Here is a 22,568-nt window from a genome sequence, read left to right on the forward strand (position 1 = left end):
GTACCTTTTCTGCCCTGCCTTTTACGTTCTACCTTTGTGTCCACTCTCCGACTATGGCATTTGCCGGGGGACTGATAAGCTCAGACCATCATTTCCCAGATTTCCCTCTGGCAAGAATTGCCTGCAGCTCTTGCTAAAAACAGAGCTTCTGGCCTCTTTGCTGGAGATTGTAGTTCAGTGGGTCTGGGAATTTGAATTTTTAACAAGTACGCTGAGTGATTGTTGCCATTAGGGAGGTTTGGGATTCACTGTAGTGGGATGGATGTTTGTGAGTTAAACACATGGTCTGCCACAGAGCTGAGAGCTTTGTGGGCTCTGGTTTTCCAGCTAGTACCCAGTGCTTGGCTAGTGTTTTGTTTATTTTTAAACTGCATATATTTTTACATGTTTTAAGTGTGTTAGCTCTTCACATTTTTACGTCTATGTCATTTATAGATTGCTTTTCTCAGACACAATTTAATGAGGACTAGAGGCAAAAATCACTTTGTAACAATATTTCTAAGTAAAAGAGTCATTTATGTGGGAAAAGTCCCCATAAGTCAGAACAAATGAAAACTTCCAACTTGAGTGATTTGAATGATGTCAAATCTGACTGTAGGTCAGATCTCACATCATCATTGACAGTGGAGCCATAAGAAATGTAATTGATGACTGGAGTTGGCAATAGTGAAATTCCTTTTGTAACTTAACTACAACAGTTGGAATTTCATGTAGTTTTTTTTTTCCAGGAAAAAAAGTGTCATAAAAGTGTTACCTGTCTTTAGAAAAAAATTGAAACGGTCTGGTCAAAGACATTAAAAGGAAGTGTCCACTTTTGAATATATACAGTTTTCTTAAAAATGTGTATGTAAATGATGATCATGATTCCTGTATTAAGGGCCTAAAGTAACCACTGCTTTCCCATCGGTGATCACCAGGGCCGCAGCTTTGGAGCAGTTCAAGTCTCTGGGTGCTGAGCCCTTAGAGGTGGACCTGAAGGAATCCGGTGAGGGACAAGGAGGGTATGCAAAGGAGATGTCCAAAGAGTTCATTGAGGCCGAGATGAAACTCTTTGCTCAGCAGTGCAAGGACGTGGACATCCTCATCAGCACAGCGCTTATCCCAGGTTGGTCATTAAGTCTGTGGTTATTGGCAAAGCACTTTCATTAAGGATATTTTAAAATGAGGGGGAATAATCGTTTAACATTTGGATTTCTTTAAGTAAAAATTGATTTACTTTCTAGAAAATGAGAAAGCATGTGAAAGGCAAAAAGACAAAATGACGGCAGCCCCTAGAGGAAAAACGGTCATTAATAATTTGGTGTATTTTCTTTCAGTCTTTTTCTCTGTGTATTTTTATCTAACTGTATTCATATGTCATATTCTGTGTACAATATTATATTTATAAGCAGTTTCCTCTGCATCCTTGATAAGTTGATGTTTAACTTATTCCCGTTTTCTTTGTTAAGATACTACATTCTTATTGTGGGAAATTCCAACAGTACTGAAAAAATAGTACAGATCTGGAGTTCCACCAGAGATGACTGTTTTTAATATATACATACATTTTTTTAAATGGAAGTACTGGGGATTGAACCCAGGACCTCGTGTAAGCTGAGCACGTGCATGCTCTGCCATTGAGCTATACTTTCCCTTGTTTTTAATTCTTTGATGATTATTTTTCCATACATTAATGAGAAAGAGAGGAGGACTTTGTGTGTGTATGTATGTATTTATGGAATTTCCAATATATATTTTTTACTAAAGGATTTGATACTTTTTCATTTTTTAATTATTTCCTTTGATGTGTCTGGTCTTTGCAACCAAATTGTGAGCTCTCTGATGACAGGAATTACTTTTAGTCCTTTACAACATCCTCCTATAAAGAATATTTTTCACTCAAGAGGTGATTGATGTGGAGCCAACCAGCATTTATTACTCAGTAAACAGTAACCTCATCTAGCAAGATTTGGAAGTGAAGAACTCTCCACCACTTATATTCCTACCTCCTCCTCTCCTTTCCTTCTGTTATTGAATAATGAATACCATGCTGACTCTAATTTTTTCCCTTTCTGATAGAAAGTAGGCCAGATAACGGGAGCTTACAGGGTTCAGGTTGCTTGTTTTTGATCCTACTAAAGGAGCCTCATTTTCTCTAGGGGATTCTGAAAAGTTAGGAGAAGTTGTCACGTGGTTGTGGGAAAGGGGACGTTCTCTTCTGCACCCCATGCCCAGCACACACGCACGCACACACACATGCACACACACTCACATATCTGGCTACATTCAGGGGCAGGGAATGGATTGGCATCATCTCTCTGAGCTTGTGCCTCCCAAGCTCTTCCTCTGTCCCCTGTTTACCTGGGTAATACCTGATGGATGAGCTGCTCGCTCCACATACCCACATCCCAGCGGAGCTGGCTAGATGAAGCAGACAGGCAGGAGGGTGATAGGGGCTTAGCCCTTAGGAAAAAATCTATATGTGTAGAAATGGGGCTAGGGTTGGTTCCTGGAGGTGGGTGCAGATCAGACAAGGCAGGGGGCCCAGGGTGGGGGTTGTGAAATCTGCCAACGACCACAGGACTCATGGACAGGCAGTGGCAGGAGAGCACTTTAGGATTCATCCTTTCCTTTTGTGGCAGTGGCCCCTGGCTCAGCTGTTGCACAGGTGGCTTTGAAGGAGAGATGGGGTGGCCTTTGCTGTAGCCACCATTGAAAGCTAACTGCTTGTTGAAGAGGAGTTAGGAGCTGACTAGATGCAACAAATGTCCAGTAGAGGGCGCTGAAGCATTTACTCATACAGTAAATGATGTGGCCATAAAGCTCTTCATAGTCAAGTCATTCTCTTAACAAAAAGAAGGGAGGATAATTCTATATACTTATAGAATTATTGTTGATTACAAAGCTTAAAGTAAGTGATAGATCTCCAGACTTCTTGTGTAAAACGCATAAAGACTTTTAAAAGGGCCTACCCCACATAACATCTTATTTTTCACAAGTAGTTTATAGTAAGCATTTTTTAGTAACAGGTCAAATTATATAATAGTCTTAAAGAAGACTTGTAGAAGAAGTTTTATTAATCTGTTTTGCTGAGCCTTTCCTATTTCAGTCTTTTCTGAAGCCATCTGCTCAGAGCGCTGTAAACTTGCACAAAATCCTTCACCAGAGCTCACATTCAGAAGGCTGGACTGAGAAGGACCTTTCTGTTACTTTTTTGGTAAGCCCCTCAGAAGAGAAAAGCTAATTAGACTATTATAAGGAAGACGATGATCTATCTGAACCTCTTTAAGATCCCTGGAGGACTAAAACCTGAAAACATGACCATTAAAAAAAAAATTGAAAAGATTATATAAAGATACAGATGCCCTTTTAAAAACTGTCTTTGGCATTGTACCCTTGCTGGTGTTTGTCCTGAGCCTTTGCATGGGTCAGCTGATGGTGTGTCTTGCTCTTAAGAGACTCTTGGAGCAGAAGTTGTTCTCAGTTTTCCTTGAGTGGCTCCAAAGGGGATTAAGTCAAATGTCACAGGTTCTGAAATTCCTTAGACCCAGATCCTCGTGGCTGTACTGAAGACCTGGCATGGATAAGAACGTTGATAGAGGGACACAGGCAATTAACTAGCTTCAGGTTGTAATCTTACAGTGTTGGTAAGTTTTCATTCCTCCTAGGCACATGTCAGTCAGTGGGCTTGAACAGACAGTAATGTTGTGCTAGTGAAGTCTGTAGGTGGAATGAAGATTGTATGTGGAAGGAAGTTTTCTGTAGCTAGTTAGGTTTTTGCTGCCTAGATCTTGTGTCTCATAACTTGTACCATCACCTACATCCCCTCCATCGGGTTGGGTGATGGGTTAAGGGCTTGGATTTCACTTCCTGTAGGTACCTTTAAGACAGGACCTAGCTCAAAGGAAAGTAACTGTATTTAAGGTATTAATTACATTATTTACTCTGTAATTTGATTATGTTTCTGGTAGAAATAATTCAGTTGGGTTTATATCAGGAAATTTGAGACATGGTGAAGAACCAGTCTTACCAGACATACTTGGAAAGCTTTTTTAATCCTCTTTAATAATATTGTACTTCAGAAATCAAAGACATGAATCTCTGAACAGAATGAGGCTGTGTCACTCAAGATGTCATCTAACAGAAATTCACCTCCAGTTCTCTGTTTAGTTCTCTACTTCATAAAATCCTAACTCAAAATTTGTAGAAATAATGAGTGAAATTGGAAGACATCATACTAAGTGAAATAAGCCAGTCACAGAAGGACAAATACTGTATGATTCCACTCATCTGAGGTACTTAGAGTGGTCAAATTCATAGAGACAGAAACTAAAAGAGTGGTTGCCAGAGGATGGAGGAGGAGAGAAAGAGAAGTTAGTGTTTACTGGGTAGAGAGCTTCAGTTTTGCAAGATGAAAAGAGTTCTTTGGTTGCACAACAATGTGAATCTACGTAAGTCTACTGAACTGTACACTTAAAATGGTTAAGACGGTAAATTTTGTCATGTATATGTATTTTAGTATAATTTCTAAAATAAATAAAAGTTTGTGGAAATACTAAAAAAAAAAATAAAGATAGGGCCTAGCTGACAGCCCATTTTGTGGCAGTGTGCACCCCAGAGAAAACTTCCAACCTCCCGCCCAGCTCTGTGACCTGTAGGGTCACCACTAAGAAGGACAGCAGCCTCCCCCCCCCCCCCCACTAATGTTCAGGCTCTGCTCATAGACTTTCTCACTAAACCTTCTGAGCCATAGGAGATTTTTTAGCATTTCTGTTGTTCTGGAACCCTTTTAAAGAGACTTTTCATCGACTTAAAATATTTAATCAGCAAGAGACTAAATCAGGTTGGAAAATTAGGGAGGGGATTATAGGCGTGGAGTGAGGAGGGATCACAGTGGTTTAGCACTGGTGATGTGTTAGGCAAATTTTGCCTAAATTCCCGTGAGAATTAAGAGTGTTGTGGGGCACGCGCTTAATCTACCCTGCGGGGCACAAGTCTCCTCCATTTAAACCCTTTCCTGATGACCGCCTGATTAGAAAGAAAATCTTAAGCATCACAGGGTCATCTAGCTTTCCTGCTCTCCCGTTCCCCACCTCAGGTCCTGCCCTCATTTCACAATTGAACCACAGCTATTGCAAAGCCTGGGGTTTTGTTTAGTAATGATGACAGTAACCTGGCCACTTTGGTTCCCAGCATCATTCGCTAAAGGCGTCTGAAGTCATCAGGACTGGATCACATGCCCCTCCCACCCCACCCTTCCCTGTACTCTAAATTGTGCACTCCTTCGTAAGGTGTTCATTGTCTTTCAGTTTCTAGTCCTGATTTAGCTTTGGGCCTCGTGTTAAACTAATTTCTTGCTCTCTGGGCCTGATTTCCGTCCTGCTGGCTGCCGTTACCCCACACACCGGCCCAGGACTTCCGGGCCTCGTGCAGATCGTTCCTTCTCTTTGGAATGCTGACCCCGTCTTCCCTGCCTTTTGAAATCCTACCAGACTCAGTAGTTTCTCCGTAGTGTCTGCCATCCCCTGGTCCCTGGGAAACACTCTTTTTTCCCGCATTCATAGCATTTCCCTGTGCCTCAGATTCCAGTAGGTGGTTCTCAGTCTCACCGCCCTTTGGTGCCCTGTCATCCTGCGGGCGCAGCAGGAGTGCCTGGCTTATCCCTGCCGTGGCTGGTGCTCACCAGAGAGCCTGGCGCACAACAGTGGTTCAGCACGCGCTGAGCTAGCCTGGGCGCTCTCCTTAGGTCTCGGTGGGTACAATCCCTTTTATTTTTCCAGTGCTATTCAGGGAAAGATAGAACACTCTTGGTTAGGGACACTGGAGAGGCTGATTTAAGACTGGGAAGCTAGCTTCCTTAAATTTTCAAACCAGGACCTTGCCAAGTTGGCAGTTTGAGATGGTCAGCGCCACCTCTCAGCAGATAGAACTAGGAAGTAGACAGTCCTCTTAGCCAGGAGGGAAGATATTCATTGCTTGATTATAAATTATAATACTTTAGGCCGTATGTACTTGGACCTCTTTTTGGGCACAATCCAAATTAGGGTAATGGTGTCTTTAATTTTTATCTCTACCAGATAGGGTCTGTAGAATCCACCCCTTGGAGGACCTTTGTGGTGATTTTGTATGACTGGAGAGTTGGGAGTGGGTGTGTTCCCTTGAGATGCAAGGGCCTTACACATAGGAAACCAAACCTGAGAGATTTCAGTCTCCTAGAAACTCAACAGTGGTTCTCTACCTGATGCTGCCAGTCTCTTTGACTCCATCTTTCACATGGAGTAGAAATGTAGTACAAAAGAATAACTTCCCACCGTAATTTGCAAACTTGTTCTTTTAGGCAAGGAAATAATTGATACAGCGATATACTCTCCTTTTATGAAATTCCAAAAAGATAATATTGTTTTGATGACCATACAAGATTTTTCTCTGAAATAAAGACTTATTTTTCAAATTGTTCTTTTCCTTCTTTTGTAGGCATTATGGTCTTACAGGACAAAACTATACAGATCAGTGATTTCCAATTTTTTTATATTATTTAATTTTTTTTAACTGACTAATCCTATTCATCTACCATCCTCCCCTCCCTTAAATGCATTGTATGATTGTATGGCATTTTGTAATATTACTCATACAAGGTTTCATTTGTTTTGAGAAGTCTGAAGAACAGAGAGAAATATTTAAATGTTGTAACATCAAGGGGTGGGAACCACAGGCTGTCTGCATACCTCTTGGTAGCTTTCAATAGAGGCAGGGCAACTTGTCATCAAGAGGGAGGTGCCAAAGTTGTGGTGTTTTCCATTGCCATATATCAGTCCTGACTTTTCAGAGTGTGTTTGAGCACACTCAGTGATGTTTGGGCCAAATTTAACAAGTGTCCTGCTAGGAAAATTTATGGCACAGAATTGTCTTTTGGTTTGACCTGTTATTTCTCCAGAAGTATGTTGCAAGATCAGGAAGCATTGTGCTCCCCTCCTTGGCAGTCCCTGAGCTGAAAAGGATTTGGACACTGAGGCTCTCTCTGGGGAAGCAGTGCCCGCTAAGAGTTACTGCTACAACCAGCACTTTTCCACCATACGCATCTCTGTTCTTCCTTCTTTCCACTTTTCCTGGACTTTCTTGTGCCTCAGGATTAGTTAGGGTGGTCTAGGTGCTCCAACACATTTACCCCAAAGCTCAGACACTACAGAAATGTACTTTTTGCTCAGTTAACAGTGGTGGACATGTTGGCGGGCAGTGCTCCTTCGTGTGCAGCTGGGGTTCGGGTATTACCATGTTACCATCATCATTATGAGGCTGTGGAGGCTGCTCAGGGCCCTGCCTCTGTTCCAGCCAGCCAGAGGGAAAGGGACTTGGAGGAGTGTGCATGGGACACTTAGGAGTGACACACACCACCCTGCTCACATGGCCAGACCTAACTGTGAAGGAGGCTGGGAATTGTGGCCTGTGTGCCCTAAGTGTATTAGTTTGTTAAGGCTGCCTTAGCAAAATCCCACAGACTGGGTGGGCAGCTTAAACAACAGAAATGTATTTTCTCACAGTCTGGAGGCTAGAAGCTGGGTTCCAGGTGTTGGCAGGTTTGGTTTCTTCTGAGGCTTCTCTCCTGGGCTTATAGAAGGTCCTCTTCTTGCTGCGTCACATGGTCTTGGTGTCTTTTTTTGTGTGTCTATATTTTCTCTTGTTTTGATACCAATCAGGTTGGATTAGGGCCCACCCTAATGGCCTAATTTAACTTCATCATTTCTTTAAAGACCCTCTCTCCAGACAGTCACATTCTAAACCCTAACCTGGGGTTAGGGCTTCAACATAGGAATTTTTCTGGGGACACAATTCAACCCGTAAGAAATGTGGATTTTGATGAGTAGCGGACAGCCTCGTTCCCCTCCTCCAGTTTTAATTTTATCTGCCTATGTTGAATCCATTCATTGGGGATCAGATTGTGGTTTAGAGTCAGCGAGAGTAGATGTAAATTCCAGTTTCAGTGCCGAACAGCTGATGTGTCTCTCTGAACCCGAGATTCCGCAGCTCTGCCCTCCTTGAGTTGGTTCTCCCCTCAGAGGGGGAGGGCAGCAGGGGCAGCTTCAGGCTCCGGTTTGCACAGCCCAGCACAACATCCAGAGGACGAGGCAAGCCAGTTCTGCTGGTTCCCTCTCCAAGAACAAGGAAACTTCTTTTTCAGAAGCCCTGAGTACACTTTCCTTCCTTCTTACCGGTCTTAATAGGGTGACATGCCCACCTCTGAACCAATCCATGTGGCAGGGCATGAGATGACCCTGGCTTACTTCTGGATTTCTGAACCGGTCATCAGAAAGGTGATGAGATTACCCTTAGGCCAGCCAGGCCTACTTCTAGAGCAGTTTCAGGTCATTTCTCCCAGAGCTCGTGGACTGTGTAGAGAAAATGGAAATCAGAGTAGCAACAAGAAGACGTTGGGCAAACATCAGTGCTCAGTGTAAAACTGTATTATTAGAATGATATTTCTTAATGTGTAAGTACTATGGTTCAGAATGTCTTTACATGCTCTGTTTTGCATCTAGTCCATGCATGATGTGTTACATTAAAAATTATCCTTGTCTTTGTAGTACTTGTTTATGAGAAATCTATTTTGGTTTAGATAAATATGTTTGATAATTTATATTATTAATCTCTTTGCTACTATAGTGTTAAATATACCATGTTTTTGTTAAAGCAGAGAGTTTTTCTTGAGCCTGCCTAATTTGACGCCTTACAGGCCAGGAAGTTAGGAATTTCCCCATCTGATTATATGCCATTGAATAATTCCAGTAAATAATGCTAAATGCTTCCTTGGAATCATTATAAAATTTTGTGGTAAACCTTTTTAATCTTGGTGTCTTGTTCTTAATATTTTTAGTGGTTTCCTCTTAATTTCTTTCTTTCTTTTTTTTTTTTTTTTTTTGGTGTGATTAAAGTTGTCTGTGAGGGCTTGATTCTTTTCCCAGTAAGATAGAATCTGGGAATTTATTGATTTCAGATGATCCTGTTAGGCCTGAGTTATTCAGAGAGGTAATATATTGCAAAACTTTCCAGCAAATCTTTAGCTTTTGGGATTTAGTTTAAGCTAAATTTCTCTTTTTCAGTTTAGAGTTGTAGAGAGGCCAATGATACATTCTTTTGTTACATAGCAATAAGTTGTTACAACTATTTTTAGAAGTAATTTTTTTCTAGAAATTTTGAATTTTTATACTTAAAAAACTGCATCTTACTATTTGTTTAATGGGAAAACACATGAGTATGAAAAGATACTATGAATTCAGTCTCATTTCAGAACGAATTTCTGTGAATCACCGCCATGCACGCACACATGTAGAAGGTACAAGTGTGTGCAATGTTTTTTCAGTCCACTGTCAGTTCTTGGTGCACACAGAGATTCAATGACCTTACACTAATCTGTGGCACCCCTGCTCACCCCAAATAATGGCCAACCAGTTGGGAAATTCTATACTTAAAAATTTTAGATGAGTGCTATAAATACCTCAGCTATCCTAGTAATAAAAACTAACTAACCTTTGAATACAGCCTCTCAGTCCTAAAATATTAGACCTCAGAGCTATAAATTTTCCTTCCCCATCTAGCCTGCACATGGTTAGACACTAAATAAATATTAATTGAGTCAATGAATGGATGAATACTTGAATGATTATGAGTATGTGGTGTCCTGCCATTGTCTTGGCAAAAGTATGGACATAAACTCCCAACTGGGAGGGAACTCAGTAATCTTATTAGGAACTTAATGTCTATGAACCAGAAAGCACCACGAAATACGACAAATTCATGAAGTTGGACGTCATGCCAGACCTTTCACCCACAGTTTGTATTGTGCCAGGGAATATAGTAAAAATTTTTTCTCCTTGTTGTTTCCAATCATAGTGGGTTTTTTTTTTGTTTTTTTTGTTTTGTTTTGTTTTGTTTTGTTTTGTTTTGTTTTTTGGTGGTAGGGGAGATGGTTTGAGGAAATTTAACAGACTTGGTCTTTTTGTGTATCTCATCTTTTGCAGACAAATGATAAAATTAACAGAAGTGAGCAGTCAAAAGGGGAAAGCCCAATTTTACCTCTAAAAAAATCTCTCTTACCTGCGTTTTTTATGAACTCTTGTGCCTTCTCCTACAGTTCTATCTTGAAACACCTGATGTGCTTCTGTGACCTTTTACCCTTGTATCTAGGATCTGCACAGGGCCATTGCTGGGGTGTTAGGGCATGTCTCTATATTTGAAGGATTTGCATTAAGTATTGGATATATTCTTCTCTATATGTGATAAAACATCTGTATGTCTTAGTTTGTTGCCCACCCTTAGTTATGTTTCTGTCTCCCAGTATAAGTGTTTGGATGCAACCTTTGAAAGCCATCCTAACTGTATAGCTTCCTTTGCAGTCACAGGGAGGGTGGAGGACTTTAGGTGAAGCCTTTACAGTTGGTAAGTAAACAGATTGGGCCAATGGCATTTCTAAGTTATTTTAATTATTCTAGTACAACTCTTAATCTCTGTCCTCAACTTAAAGGAGAAACTGGTTGTGATTATGCAGGAGTACTTTATTTATTTTTATAAAAATAGTATGTGACTTTTGTTGGAAATGCAGTGAAGTCCAAAGTAGAAAATAAAGATCATCTGTGATCCCTCTACTTAGTGACAAATACTGTTAACATTTTATCATTTCCTTTCAGCCTTTCCCATGCCTTTTTATCATGTTAGATGAGGATACAATGTTGTGCTTACGTTCCCCACTTAATATGACAAGTTTTTCCCCTTAATGTAATAAGTCATTGGGAACTCTTTGTAAATGTATTTTAGTGGTTTTTTTAGAATTTTCTTACTTGTCTGTACCATATTTTATATATCTGTTCTTCCAAAGTTGGGATTTTCAGTTTTTGTCAAGTAAAAATAATGTTCTAACATTTTTTTTCCCCTGCTTTATTCCTGTATCCATATTTCACTTATTTCCCTGGGGTTAATCAAATCTTAGAAGTAGAATTCCTGGATGAATGGATATCAACTTTTTTGGCAGTTGATGTATACTTGATGAACTATGCTTTCCTGAAAGATGATGCAGCTAATAATCTTATCAATAGATTGTCTGGCTAATTGTTGCATTTCAGCAATATTATGATTTTGTTGATTCTTTGAATTTGAGGGAAAAAAAGTATCTCGCTTTTTGTACTCACGTTTCTTTGACTCTTAGGGTGAACTTTTTTAAAAATTTGGTTACTATTTCTCTTTGAATAGGTCATTTGTATTTGTTCATTTTCTAGTAAGATATTAGTGTTTTGTTTTCATTTTAATTTTTGTGAGCTTTTATATTAATTTTTTGTCGTGTAATTTTTTTTGAGGCTACTACTATATGCATTTTTCATACTTAAATCTATTTATGTTTTCTTTTGTAGTCTTCCCCATTGCTGTAAGTTTAGGAAGTATTTTTTAATCCAAAGGCAAGAGAGATATTCACCAAAGTTTTTCTTTCTTTTTTTCTTTTTGGGTTGCTTTTCTTCCTTTATCATTCTGATGTATAGTGTTTAGTTTAGTTTGAAGTATGATATTCGGTTTGGGTAGATTTTCCCCCTAAAACCTAACTAACCATCTTATTCCTTTCATTCCTTCTATTCTGTGATGCCATGTTTGTCATACATGACGTTCTTACCGTTGTAGGCCATCAGGGTAAGATAGGGTTTTGAAATTTCCTTATCTGGCTTTCCCTCTCTTGACCTAATCTTTTGAGGGTTTGCTCATTTGGAGTTTTTATGTACTTCTCCTCTCCTCTTTTGGCTCTGTTTTTTCACTTCTGTTTTCAATTTGCATATCTGCACTTCTCAGAATTTTCAAAAAATTAATCCACATGTGAGTGCTTCAAGGCTGCTGCGCGTCGTATTCTTCATCATATTCCCTGTAACACTTACTGAATTTTTAAAATTGTAGCATTAAAACAAGCTCTTCTAGAGAACTTGGGAGATAAGGAAAAGCACCAAGAACAAAATGAATTATTCTTAGTCTTACCACTCAAAGTTATCCTGATACTGTTAAACATTATATACTATAGAATTTACTAGGAACTGTGTAGTATATGTAATACTTTATGTAGGTGTGTATATAGACATATATGTGGAACACTCATATACATAATTTTTACATTGAATGGGAGCATCCTATGTCTACTATTTTGCTTATCCTTTTTACTCATAGTAATTCCATGTCTTTTAAATGTCCCTCTGTGATTTAAATATTTTTTAAAATTTACTTTCCAGTTATTTGGCTATACACTAAATAAAATACTCTGTGAAATAATATGCTATCCTTTCAAAAGTGGTTGAATTTCAGAGTGATAATATGGAGAGAACACCTCTTATCTCTGTTAAGATTCGAGGGTGTGTGTGTGTTTGTGCATTTAAAGGTGTGTCAGCCACTGCATAATTGTTTTGTGAAGGTTGAATAAGTAAAATCGAAGAAGAGAAACAGGTGATCCGCTGGATGTTTTCTAGGGAGCCTAAATGATTTCGGCCACTTGAAGTCTTATAAAAAGGGCAGCGTTACAGATCCAGGATCTAATCTGAAGCTGTAGATGTCTCAGAAGGAAGAAGGAATTCAGAATTTCTAGGGCAGGAGAAATTTAGTTAGATGCCAGGTCAAATTTGTGAAGTTGCTGGTCATAAAGCTGGTGCAGTTGCGAGTCAAAGAGGGTAGACCTGGATCCAAATTGGATATTGCCAAAAGAGTAGTTTAAAGCATATCAGGGTGCAAGTAAGGTGGGAGGAAGGGCTGTGATAAATGAAAGGCTGGTTAATAGAGAAGAGGCTCTGGACCCGAGGAAGGGAGGCTGATGACAGTGAACAACTGCAAGGTACAGGTGAGCACTTTCAATTTGCTACTATATACATGCCCACTTGTATCTTCACAACTTTTTTTTTCACATGTGCTACAAATAGAGGTTATTTTTCTTTTTTAAATCATACGTATTCCAATCAGGTAGATTGAAAAACAGGTTATTATAATGCAAATTTATTTTAAATTGATTTTCATTTATAAAATTGACAGTGCTTTTATTGAAATTCTGTAAACAGAGATGAAAACTTTCAAAAGGAAAGATACAGGTAATTAGGCTATTAACTCTGCTTTCCTATAGCTGATCTCACAAGCTTATTTCCTTTTTCTTTTGGCTTAGATATTTACATTGTTTTAGGAAACCTGAACAAGATAATAAGCCGACTGTGTGGGGCCCTGTTGAATGTACTGATGTATGCTCACTTGAAAAATCTTGTCTGGTGCTTTACCTTCTATGTAAGAATCAGTGAATGGGCTGAAATGTAAATATCTCATGAGAAGCATGTTCCGTGAGAACAGGGATCTTTTCCGTTTACCTACCAGTAGATTCCCAGCACCAGGGTGGACAGAGTTTCCTTACTAGCTCATTATTATGCATATTTCAGAAAACAGGCAAAATGTTCATCTCTTCATGAGTGGTTCTGGGTGGAAACCACTTGAGAAGAGCAGTGCTCGCTGAGATCTCCCTGCCTAGCAAAGGGAGGGCTCTGCCTCTCCCTCCCGCACTCTGGCTTTGCATGCTCTCTGGTCCTGTTTCTTCCTTAGGGGAGTGGCCGGTCTCACCTGTGTCGTGGACTTTGTGTGTGGGGGGTCTCTTGACAGAGCTAAAATTTCAGATGTTAAATCCCTGAGTACTGAGAGACCACTGTAACAATTAGAATACAGAGTTAAACATATATACATGTCATGTAATTTGTACTGTTTGCTTTGATTTTATTAGGTAAAAAAGCTCCCGTTTTATTTAATAAAGAAATGATCGAGTCCATGAAGGAAGGGTCAGTTGTTGTGGATTTAGCTGCTGAGGCCGGCGGAAACTTTGAAACCACCAAGCCGGGAGAACTTTATGTTCATAAGGTAGAGCGAAAAGCATCCTCTGTCTGTGACCCAATCCCCACAGCTTCAGTGATGTGTGAGAGACTGTTTATTCCTTTAAGTCTGTAGAGAAATGGTGGCCTGGAATTTTCTAAGATTAAAAATAGGCACATTTAAAGCTTCTACTGAAATATGTATTTGTTTGTGAGGATATGTATGTATTTATAAAGATGTATGATTTCAAAACTCAGCCTTGACTCTCTGACTGAGAATTGTCCTAGAAAGACGGTGAGCTTTCAGTAATAGGCCTCCCTGACTGTATTTTTGTTTATTTAGGGAGTTACTCACATAGGCTACACAGACCTTCCCAGCCGAATGGCCACTCAGGCCAGCACCCTGTATTCCAACAACATCACCAAGCTCCTGAAGGCCATCAGCCCCGATAAAGATAATTTTTATTTTGAAGTGAAAGATGACTTTGACTTTGGTACAATGGGCCATGTCATTAGAGGGACTGTAGTGATGAAGGTGAGTAAAGAGATCTGCTCCTTCTTATGTACATAATAAATTTGTTCTAGAATTTCTGTTCATGGAAGAGTCTTTGTTTTGTAATCATGATATATTCTAGTAAAGTATTGATGTGCTGGGTTTATGCCAATAAAAATTGTTTAAAACTGTAGAATAATTTAAAGAAAAATATCACTGACTTATGTACATGCATGACTTACCTGAAATATGCAGTGCTTTGGAAAAACAGAAACAAAAAACCAAAAACCCCAACACTGAATAAAATAAAAATTAAACATTCCCCTACCTATCTGCATTTAGGTTTGATTTGTATTCTTCCTTATATGTTCCATACACATACTAATTATACATCTATGTGTATATGCAAAACACAAACATTATATATTAATGTACACATGTTATATAGTTATATAAATGATAAGTTATAAATTACATGAATTTATATATTTGTTTAAGTTATTTTTAGAAGAACATTTTCCCCCCAGAATTTTAACTATTGTCTGTGTTGGTCTCAACGCTGGATTGACTTAAAAAATGGTATTTTTCTAATTTCTGTTAGGATGGCGAAGTGATTTTCCCCGCTCCCACACCAAAAAATATTCCTCAAGGTGCCCCAGTTAAACAGAAGACAGTGGCTGAGCTAGAGGCTGAAAAAGCAGCCGCTGTTACACCCTTCAGGAAGACGATGACGTCTGCTTCTGTGTATACAGCAGGTGAAGATCCCATTTCTTAGGAATTAGTGCTGAATCTCTGAATTTTGTGAGCATGTATTGTCAAAATGAGTACATGAAATGCTGTTGTCCTTCTCTGGATTCCATCAGGACTCGGGCCTGTTAGAGGCGATTTTTCAGATACAGGTCACTTGTCCCCCCTCTGTGGACGTGGAGAGGTCGTGGGCTGCCCACCGCCAGGGATATAGGCCCTGGGCTAGTTACTGGAATGCATGCGTGTGAAACAATACCCAGGCTGTTAATACGTTTCTTTTATAGAGAACACTGAAGATGTAATTGTTAATATTTTTATTTATGTCAAATAGAATGGGTAGTAAGTGTATGTCAGGTTGTGTTGGTGTTAAGTGCATATCGATGTGGTTATTTATTTATTCATTTATTTTTGTGGTTTATAAAACTTCACTTGTGATTATCTGCACCATTCGGTCAGACTGGGGAACCAAATGTTTGCGTTGAAGAATAAACCCCCCAAGTTACTCACTTAGTAAAAAAAATTCAATTTAAAAAGTTTTCTCTCTTTCTTTACAATTTTTTTCTTTTCTTTTCTTTTCTTTTTTTTGGTGAGGGAGGTAATTAGGTTTGTTTGTTTGTTTATTTATTCTTAGAGGAGGTACTGGGTATTGAACCCAAGACCTCATGCATGCCAAGCATGTGCTCTAACCACTTGAGCTATACCCTCCCCACCTCTTTCTTTACAATTTAACATAGATTCTTTGTTTTTAAATTTATCTTCATGAAGACACTAAATTATTGTAAAATAGTATAAGTATTCATTCTGGCTATGAATTGTTAGAGTTTGATATATGGATATTTGGTTTTAAATTGGTTTCTCTTTCATAGAATGAATTAAAAATGTTTAGATCTGCTTAGAGCCAAAAATAAAAACAAACAAAACCAAACTATAAAGAATTAAGAACCAGCACCAGGTGCACAGAATTTTTGTGGCCTCAGCATTCTCCAAATTCCCATGTGAGTCCAGATGTTTTAAAGCTAAGTATGTAACTCTCCTTGGATAAAGAGCAAATCTCAGCAAAATGATGGCAAAGGCCTCTGGTTGTGAACACTGTGAGTAGATGGAGAAGTGTCCCAATTTGCACTTACTGTTGTGTTGTACATGGGCAGTATTGTCAGCAGGGGTGCACATTTCCATTTCTCTCTGAGGTTCCTAAGGAAATACAGCAAGACATATATGATGGTTTACAGGTTCCTCTTATGTTTATTAGGTCAATATTTATTGCATTTTAATAGATAGGACAATGGCATATTCCAGTGAATAAAAGGATGGCCTTATATTTATTTTACTTTACCTTAAACTCCCTCCTTTAAAATAAAACCAGGTATTTTTCTTATGTATGTGTTGGGCATCTATTTGAATAGGACTTTTCAAAGAATCTGATTTGCTTTTTTCCCTTTTCTTTCTTTCTTTCTTTTTTGTTTTTCTCTGCCTTTCTCTTCTTTTTCCTGTTATACAGGCTAGAGATAGCACATTTGGTGTTATTTAATGTATTATAGAAAAGACATTAGCTTATTAAATAGTTATTAAGAAAACCTTCAGATGTGTGATATCTACCTTAGATGCCCAACACAGTGGATTGCAGATTATGATAATTAATGCTTCTTGACTAATGTGGGCATTGAATGAGTGCTAGATAGTGTGCTAAACACTTCACATGCCTTGGCTCATTTATTCCTTATAAGAATTCTATGAAGTGGGCATATTATTATTTCCTTTTTCCAGATGAAGACAGAAAGGGTTAATAATTTTACAGATGAGGTTACTGGAGCACAGAGAGGTTAAGTAATTTTGTCCGAGATCACACAGCTAGCAAGCAGGAGAGTCAAGATTTGAATCAGGCAGTCTGGCTTAAGAAAATATATCCTTAATGATAACTCTGCACAGCTTCTCCAATGTTTAACTGGAACACAAAACAATATTCTATCTAATTCTGCCTCCAGATGGTTAATAGTCCATCCATTGGAACCCTGGAAATCTTATATGTGGGTAGGAAAACAAAAATTAAATTACAGTCTTATTGAAAGGTTTAAAGTAAAATTAATGTCATTTGCTAATGTTCCAGCTGTGCCACTTATAAAGAAATAGTTTATATCAAGGGAAAAAAATATCTTATTCAGGAAAGTAAAAGTCCAGCTCCCAGGTCACCCAATATCATTTGGTTTTCACTGACCATTAGGTAACCCTTTCTTCTGTTACGGAACAACCGTCCACATGTTTGCTGTTAGGAGAGGCAATAATTAAAGATGTATGTTCAGAGCTGACTGTTCGTATTCTGCACATTCTTAATTTGTATTTTTTTTTCCCCTTTTCTTTGTAAAATCCTGTTTGCTGACTTGGTGTTGAGGCTGGAGCTGACTGCCCTGGCCAGCAGTCCAGTCCAGATTCAGGAGCAATTGCAAAACTTCTGTCCCGGGTGGGTGGAAGCCATATGTTTTGGGGAGGTGCTGGAGTGAATGAAATCCTTCCTACTCTTTTAAAATCCCTATTCCTCAGCCAAATCTGAGTGACATGAAATTGGCTTCACAAAAGCCTCTGTCTCATAAAGGTTGTGTCTTGCCCAAGTAGAAAATGCTTTGGTAGATCCTTTATAGGCATATAATTCTGGAATAAAAACACTTGTATAAACACATGTGGCATTGTCAATGAAAGTTGAAACAGGGAAGAGCACAAGTTACACAGAGGAAAATGTACAAATTGTTACTAATGTGACTCATAAATTTTGCTAGATGTTTACAGTTTATTTTGGGGGGTGGTGATCAGGAAGTTGAATTTTGTTCACAATACCTTTAATCCCATTTCGCCACCCCCTTCCCAATCATGAAATCATGAAAAAAAAAAGCAACTCATTATTGGCAAGGGTGTGGAATTTAATAGCATTGACTATCCCACGTGTTTGTGTGTGGGTGTGTGTGTGCTTTTAATCTTCCTGAGATAATTGGATGTGTGCTCACACTGTGTCCTCTCTTTCTCTAGGCCTCACTGGGATGCTGGGGTTGGGCCTTGCGTCTCCCAATTTAGCCTTTTCCCAGATGGTGACCACTTTCGGCTTGGCTGGCATTGTGGGCTACCATACCGTCTGGGGAGTGACCCCTGCTCTCCACTCACCACTGATGTCTGTCACTAATGCAATCTCAGGTTTGTTCCTGTTCTCATTTTCCATCCCCTTAGGTCTGCAGGGGCTTATTCAACTCTAGGAGCACTTCCAACGAGGTGTCTGAAGTCTGGGTTTTCCAGCTGTAGGGCTTGGCATCTGAGGTGGAGGTTGAGGTGCCTTGGGCTCCTACATGGTGCAGGGGTGGGGTTGGAAGTAGGAGGCCAAGGGGGTGTGTCAGGCCTTTGGGCTGCTCCCATTTCAAGCATTGCAGGGCCACTCTTACTTCTTTTAAGTTATGATTTCCTTCAAAGAAAGGATTCATCTGATAAAGTGTGGAAGCCAGTGTTTCACAGTAGCAGCATGGTCTGGGCGGCAGTAAACACAGGTCTTCTCAAGACTGTTCTCTCTGGCCCCCAGTGATGGCTCAGATCTGAGGAGTGAAACCCACATTGGACAGGTGTGGGAGCTGCCCTGGCTCGGAAGCCTCATGGCCCCAGTGGGCATGTCTTGCCATAGGCATAGCTTCCAGGATCTCTGCAGGGAACAGGTCCAATTCCAAGAAGTACTAGACTCAGGAAAGCCCAAAGCCAGGGCTTTCATCATCATATGTTTGTAGTTCATGCGTAGTTTTTTCCAGTTCAGATGCAGTTTATCCCCTGGAGGTCCCTTTTCAGCATAAGTAATGTTGTCTGATAACATTACTGGTTTAAATCAATCAGGGGAGCAGAGCTAGAAAGGTAAAGGTGGAAGCCTTAAGCGAAAGGAGCAAATGTGCTGTTAAACCTTTGTCCATGAAAGAGTTCAGTGAGAACGGCATGCGAGAATATTCTCCTCTGTGATGCATGTGTGTGCGAGGTCTCTTGGCTATGGCGTTTGGTTTGCCATTGTCACTATGGCTGTTCACCACGTTGATGCTTTCTTCCCAGGGTTGACTGCAGTTGGTGGATTGGTGCTAATGGGAGGGCATCTGTATCCTTCCACAACTCCTCAGGGCCTGGCTGCTCTTGCTACATTCATATCCTCGATCAATATTGCAGGTACGAGGACCATGAAAGAACCCAGGGTGCTATTTTTTAATGGTGACCGTGATAAGTGAATATAAGTCAAACAGACATTCACAGAGTCAAAATAGACATTTTGATTTTAAGAATTTTATCATGCCTTTAAAAAATGTTTCACTCAGATGACAGTTGTTCTCTGTGAAGGGAAATTAGTTACTTTGCCCTTGTGTAACTTTTAGAAACTAGTTGATAAAAGAACACCCCTCCCCCTCAGCGCCCCAAAACAAAGAAATAAAATGATGTCTCGCTGCATGTTAACTGGAAAGGTATTGAATGCATAGTTTTGCATTAAGCTGACTTAGAGCTATCACCATAACATCTCTGAATGAGTATAACTTTAGATAAAATTTCACCCTTTTACCTCATCCTGGCCTGTGTTCCTGAAAACTGAAAGCCCAGCACATCTCTTGTGTATGAAACTCATTCGATGCTATTTTGTAGCTAAAAATTATTTACCATGTGCAACAAACCTGGTGCCTGTTGATAGGGTATTTTTTTCTTTTTTCATTTATTATAGCGTTTAACAAACACAATAACCTATTAGAAAAAAATACTGGCCTTTGATCACTTGCATTCCCAAGTTGCTTGAATGGCTATTTACTTTTAGTCACGCAGAAATAGTTGGTTCTGCATTCTGATAGCAAGTTTTCTTCCTGAATGTATTTAGGTTTCCTCCCCTTCAATGGAACTGGCTTGAATAATAGAATAACTTCTAATTTTGAGGTTCTAAAATGTTACTTAAAATTATATTTATTCCTCGATGATAAAGATGTGCTTAAAATAGAAAAATTGTATACACATAGTATGTATATATATAAAATTATATATAATTGTGTATATATATGAAAGTATATATAACTTTAAAAAATTATGTTGCTCAATGAGATAACTCTTTTTGTTTTATATTTATTTGGATAAGGTGGCTTTCTGGTGACTCAGAGAATGCTGGACATGTTCAAGCGTCCCACAGATCCCCCAGAATACAATTACCTGTATCTGCTCCCTGCTGGTACCTTTGTTGGAGGATATTTAGCTGCCCTCTACAGTGGTTATAACATTGAACAAGTAAGAGACTCTTTTGAAAGCTTTTATTTTTTGGCATTGTGTCTTCTTCCCAGTTAGTCTTGACATTACCATCATCAAAATTTAAATTCTGTCAAGCAAGTACAACAATAACTCTCAAAACATCTTGGTCAAATAAAGCATTCTCATCCTCTAAGGATCAGGAGCCAGAATTCTAGAGACAGGTTAGCCTGCTAGCTCTGCACATGTGGGTTTATCTGCTTGTCCCTAAGCTTTTCCACATGTAAGCAGCGCCAAGAAGATTCTTAGTATTCCTTTTATGTACGTGGCTGGATTGTTGTACGGATACAATGAAAGAATCAGTAAAAATTGGAAACTTTTCATTATTAAATACTATCAGTCCTTTTCCTACTTACTTCTTCCCCTATGAAGCCAGATGTTATGGCCAGTATATTAAAAAATGATAATTCAAAAATGAATGCTGTATAGAAAAATAGAAATAATCAAGCTGAACTCTGAAAGTTCCATGTCTAAACATAATAGAGACTCAACTTTGTTCTGAACTCAGTCATATCTTTCTTTAAAATGACTGTCACTAAATTACAACCTCTCTGACATCTGAAAAATCATGTTTCCCTTGGTTTCTGTTGATTCCCAACATGTATTTGCTTAATGAACACAGTCTTTTTTGAAAGGGTTAGATCAGTGAGTCAGGGAGACCCACGTCTGCATCCTAGATTTGCTGTTTACCGATCATTGACCTAGGGAAAATTCTGTAGCCGTTTTAAGCTTTGGTTTTCTCTTTTGTAAAATGAGGGTGATGATTCTTTCCTCCTGTGGCTCTCATGAGACTGAGTTACAACATAAGTAAAATAGACGGCGTGGTCCCTGGCACTTACAACCATGAGGGTTGGCTCTTTTATAGCATTTGGTTAAGTCTAGATCCCATAATAACTCTGTTTAAATTTAGCTAATTTTATAAGCATTTGTACATGCTATCAAATCCAGAAGGAACCAATTTACATAAATGGTATAATTGCAAGTACAATGTAAATTATTAAATATGTTACTATCCCCTATGGATAGGAAAATATATTGATATATTGAAAGAAGAGCTCAATTTGGTCCTTCTGTTGTCTAAATTTAAAATTGTCCTCAGACTGAAGGTTCTGATAATCTTTTTCTCTCTCTTCCCTTTACTTTGAAAAGATCATGTACCTGGGCTCCGGCCTGTGCTGTGTTGGCGCCCTGGCCGGGCTTTCCACCCAGGGAACTGCACGTCTTGGCAATGCACTGGGCATGATTGGGGTGGCTGGAGGCCTGGCAGCCACTCTTGGAGGCCTAAAACCGGACCCAGAATTGTTAGCTCAGATGTCTGGAGCAATGGCTTTGGGCGGTACCATTGGTAAGCACTTTTGGGTTTCTGCCTTTATGTGAACCAATGCCCTTTGAACACCTGAAGGCAATTAGGCTCAGAGATTAAAAAAAAAATTTTTTTAATTGAACTATAGTCAGTTTACAATGTTGTGTCAAATGCACAGCATCATAGTTCAGTCATACATATACATACATATATCCGTTTTCATATTCTTTTCAGGCTCAGAGATTTAAGAGTGCTTTGTCAGGAGTAAGAACTTTTAGTTGTACTTCAGTTTCTAAGTATATATACTTCTGTTTGAGGCCCATATTGATGAAAGAATTTAATTGCCTTAATGGAAGTTGCTTCAGTAAGTACTGTTTTGGTAAAAAGTCATCATAGTTGGTATAACTTTCATTCATGTACAAATGTTTTCAACATTGAGTAAGTACATCAACTCCGTCAAAAGAGCAGGCTGTAAAATGCCTTGTACTCAGTCCTGGTTTTCCATTACTGACTCTGTCCAGTTAGATGATAATAGAACGAGGGATTGGGACTCTTGTGTGTACTGTCTATAGGCTCATCTTTTAGTCTGCTGGGTATAAGTTATAGTAGAAGATTCTGCTTCAGAGACCTGTTAAAACCTTGAAAAACGTCCCGTGCCAGCAGAAAAACCACCATTTAATCTTATTCAGTGCTTGTTAAAAAAAAACTTCAAGAAGTTTTTGAGCTGGTTATTAAACACAGCCATTGTCAAAAATTAAATTATATAAACTTAAAAAATTATATTAGAAACAAAGAGTATAATACTAAAAACTCATGACTTTCTAATGAATTCACTAGGTTTTATTATTTATGCTTTTGAGGTTATCCATGTGTCTTGAGTCTGTGTGGTAGAGACACTGTGTAATGGTGGGTGGGC

General features: G+C 39.1%; 1 protein-coding gene across 4 annotated transcripts in view; it reads left to right on the forward strand.

Annotated features, from left to right (window-relative positions):
* NNT (nicotinamide nucleotide transhydrogenase) overlaps positions 1-22,568 on the forward strand; it is a 76,156-nt gene that overhangs the window by 20,437 nt on the left and 33,151 nt on the right. For all 4 annotated transcript variants that reach the window (XM_010966311.3, XM_045503775.2, XM_074357869.1 and 1 more), the window contains exons 7-14: positions 918-1,105; positions 13,745-13,878; positions 14,173-14,364; positions 14,924-15,077; positions 18,085-18,246; positions 19,132-19,242; positions 20,186-20,331; positions 21,499-21,694. In XM_010966311.3, coding sequence (XP_010964613.1) covers positions 918-1,105; positions 13,745-13,878; positions 14,173-14,364; positions 14,924-15,077; positions 18,085-18,246; positions 19,132-19,242; positions 20,186-20,331; positions 21,499-21,694 — 1,283 coding nt within the window. The remainder of the gene's footprint in view (positions 1-917; positions 1,106-13,744; positions 13,879-14,172; positions 14,365-14,923; positions 15,078-18,084; positions 18,247-19,131; positions 19,243-20,185; positions 20,332-21,498; positions 21,695-22,568) is intronic.

The sequence above is a fragment of the Camelus bactrianus genome, chromosome 3 (genome assembly GCF_048773025.1).
Source record: "Camelus bactrianus isolate YW-2024 breed Bactrian camel chromosome 3, ASM4877302v1, whole genome shotgun sequence".
Taxonomy (NCBI): domain Eukaryota; kingdom Metazoa; phylum Chordata; class Mammalia; order Artiodactyla; family Camelidae; genus Camelus; species Camelus bactrianus.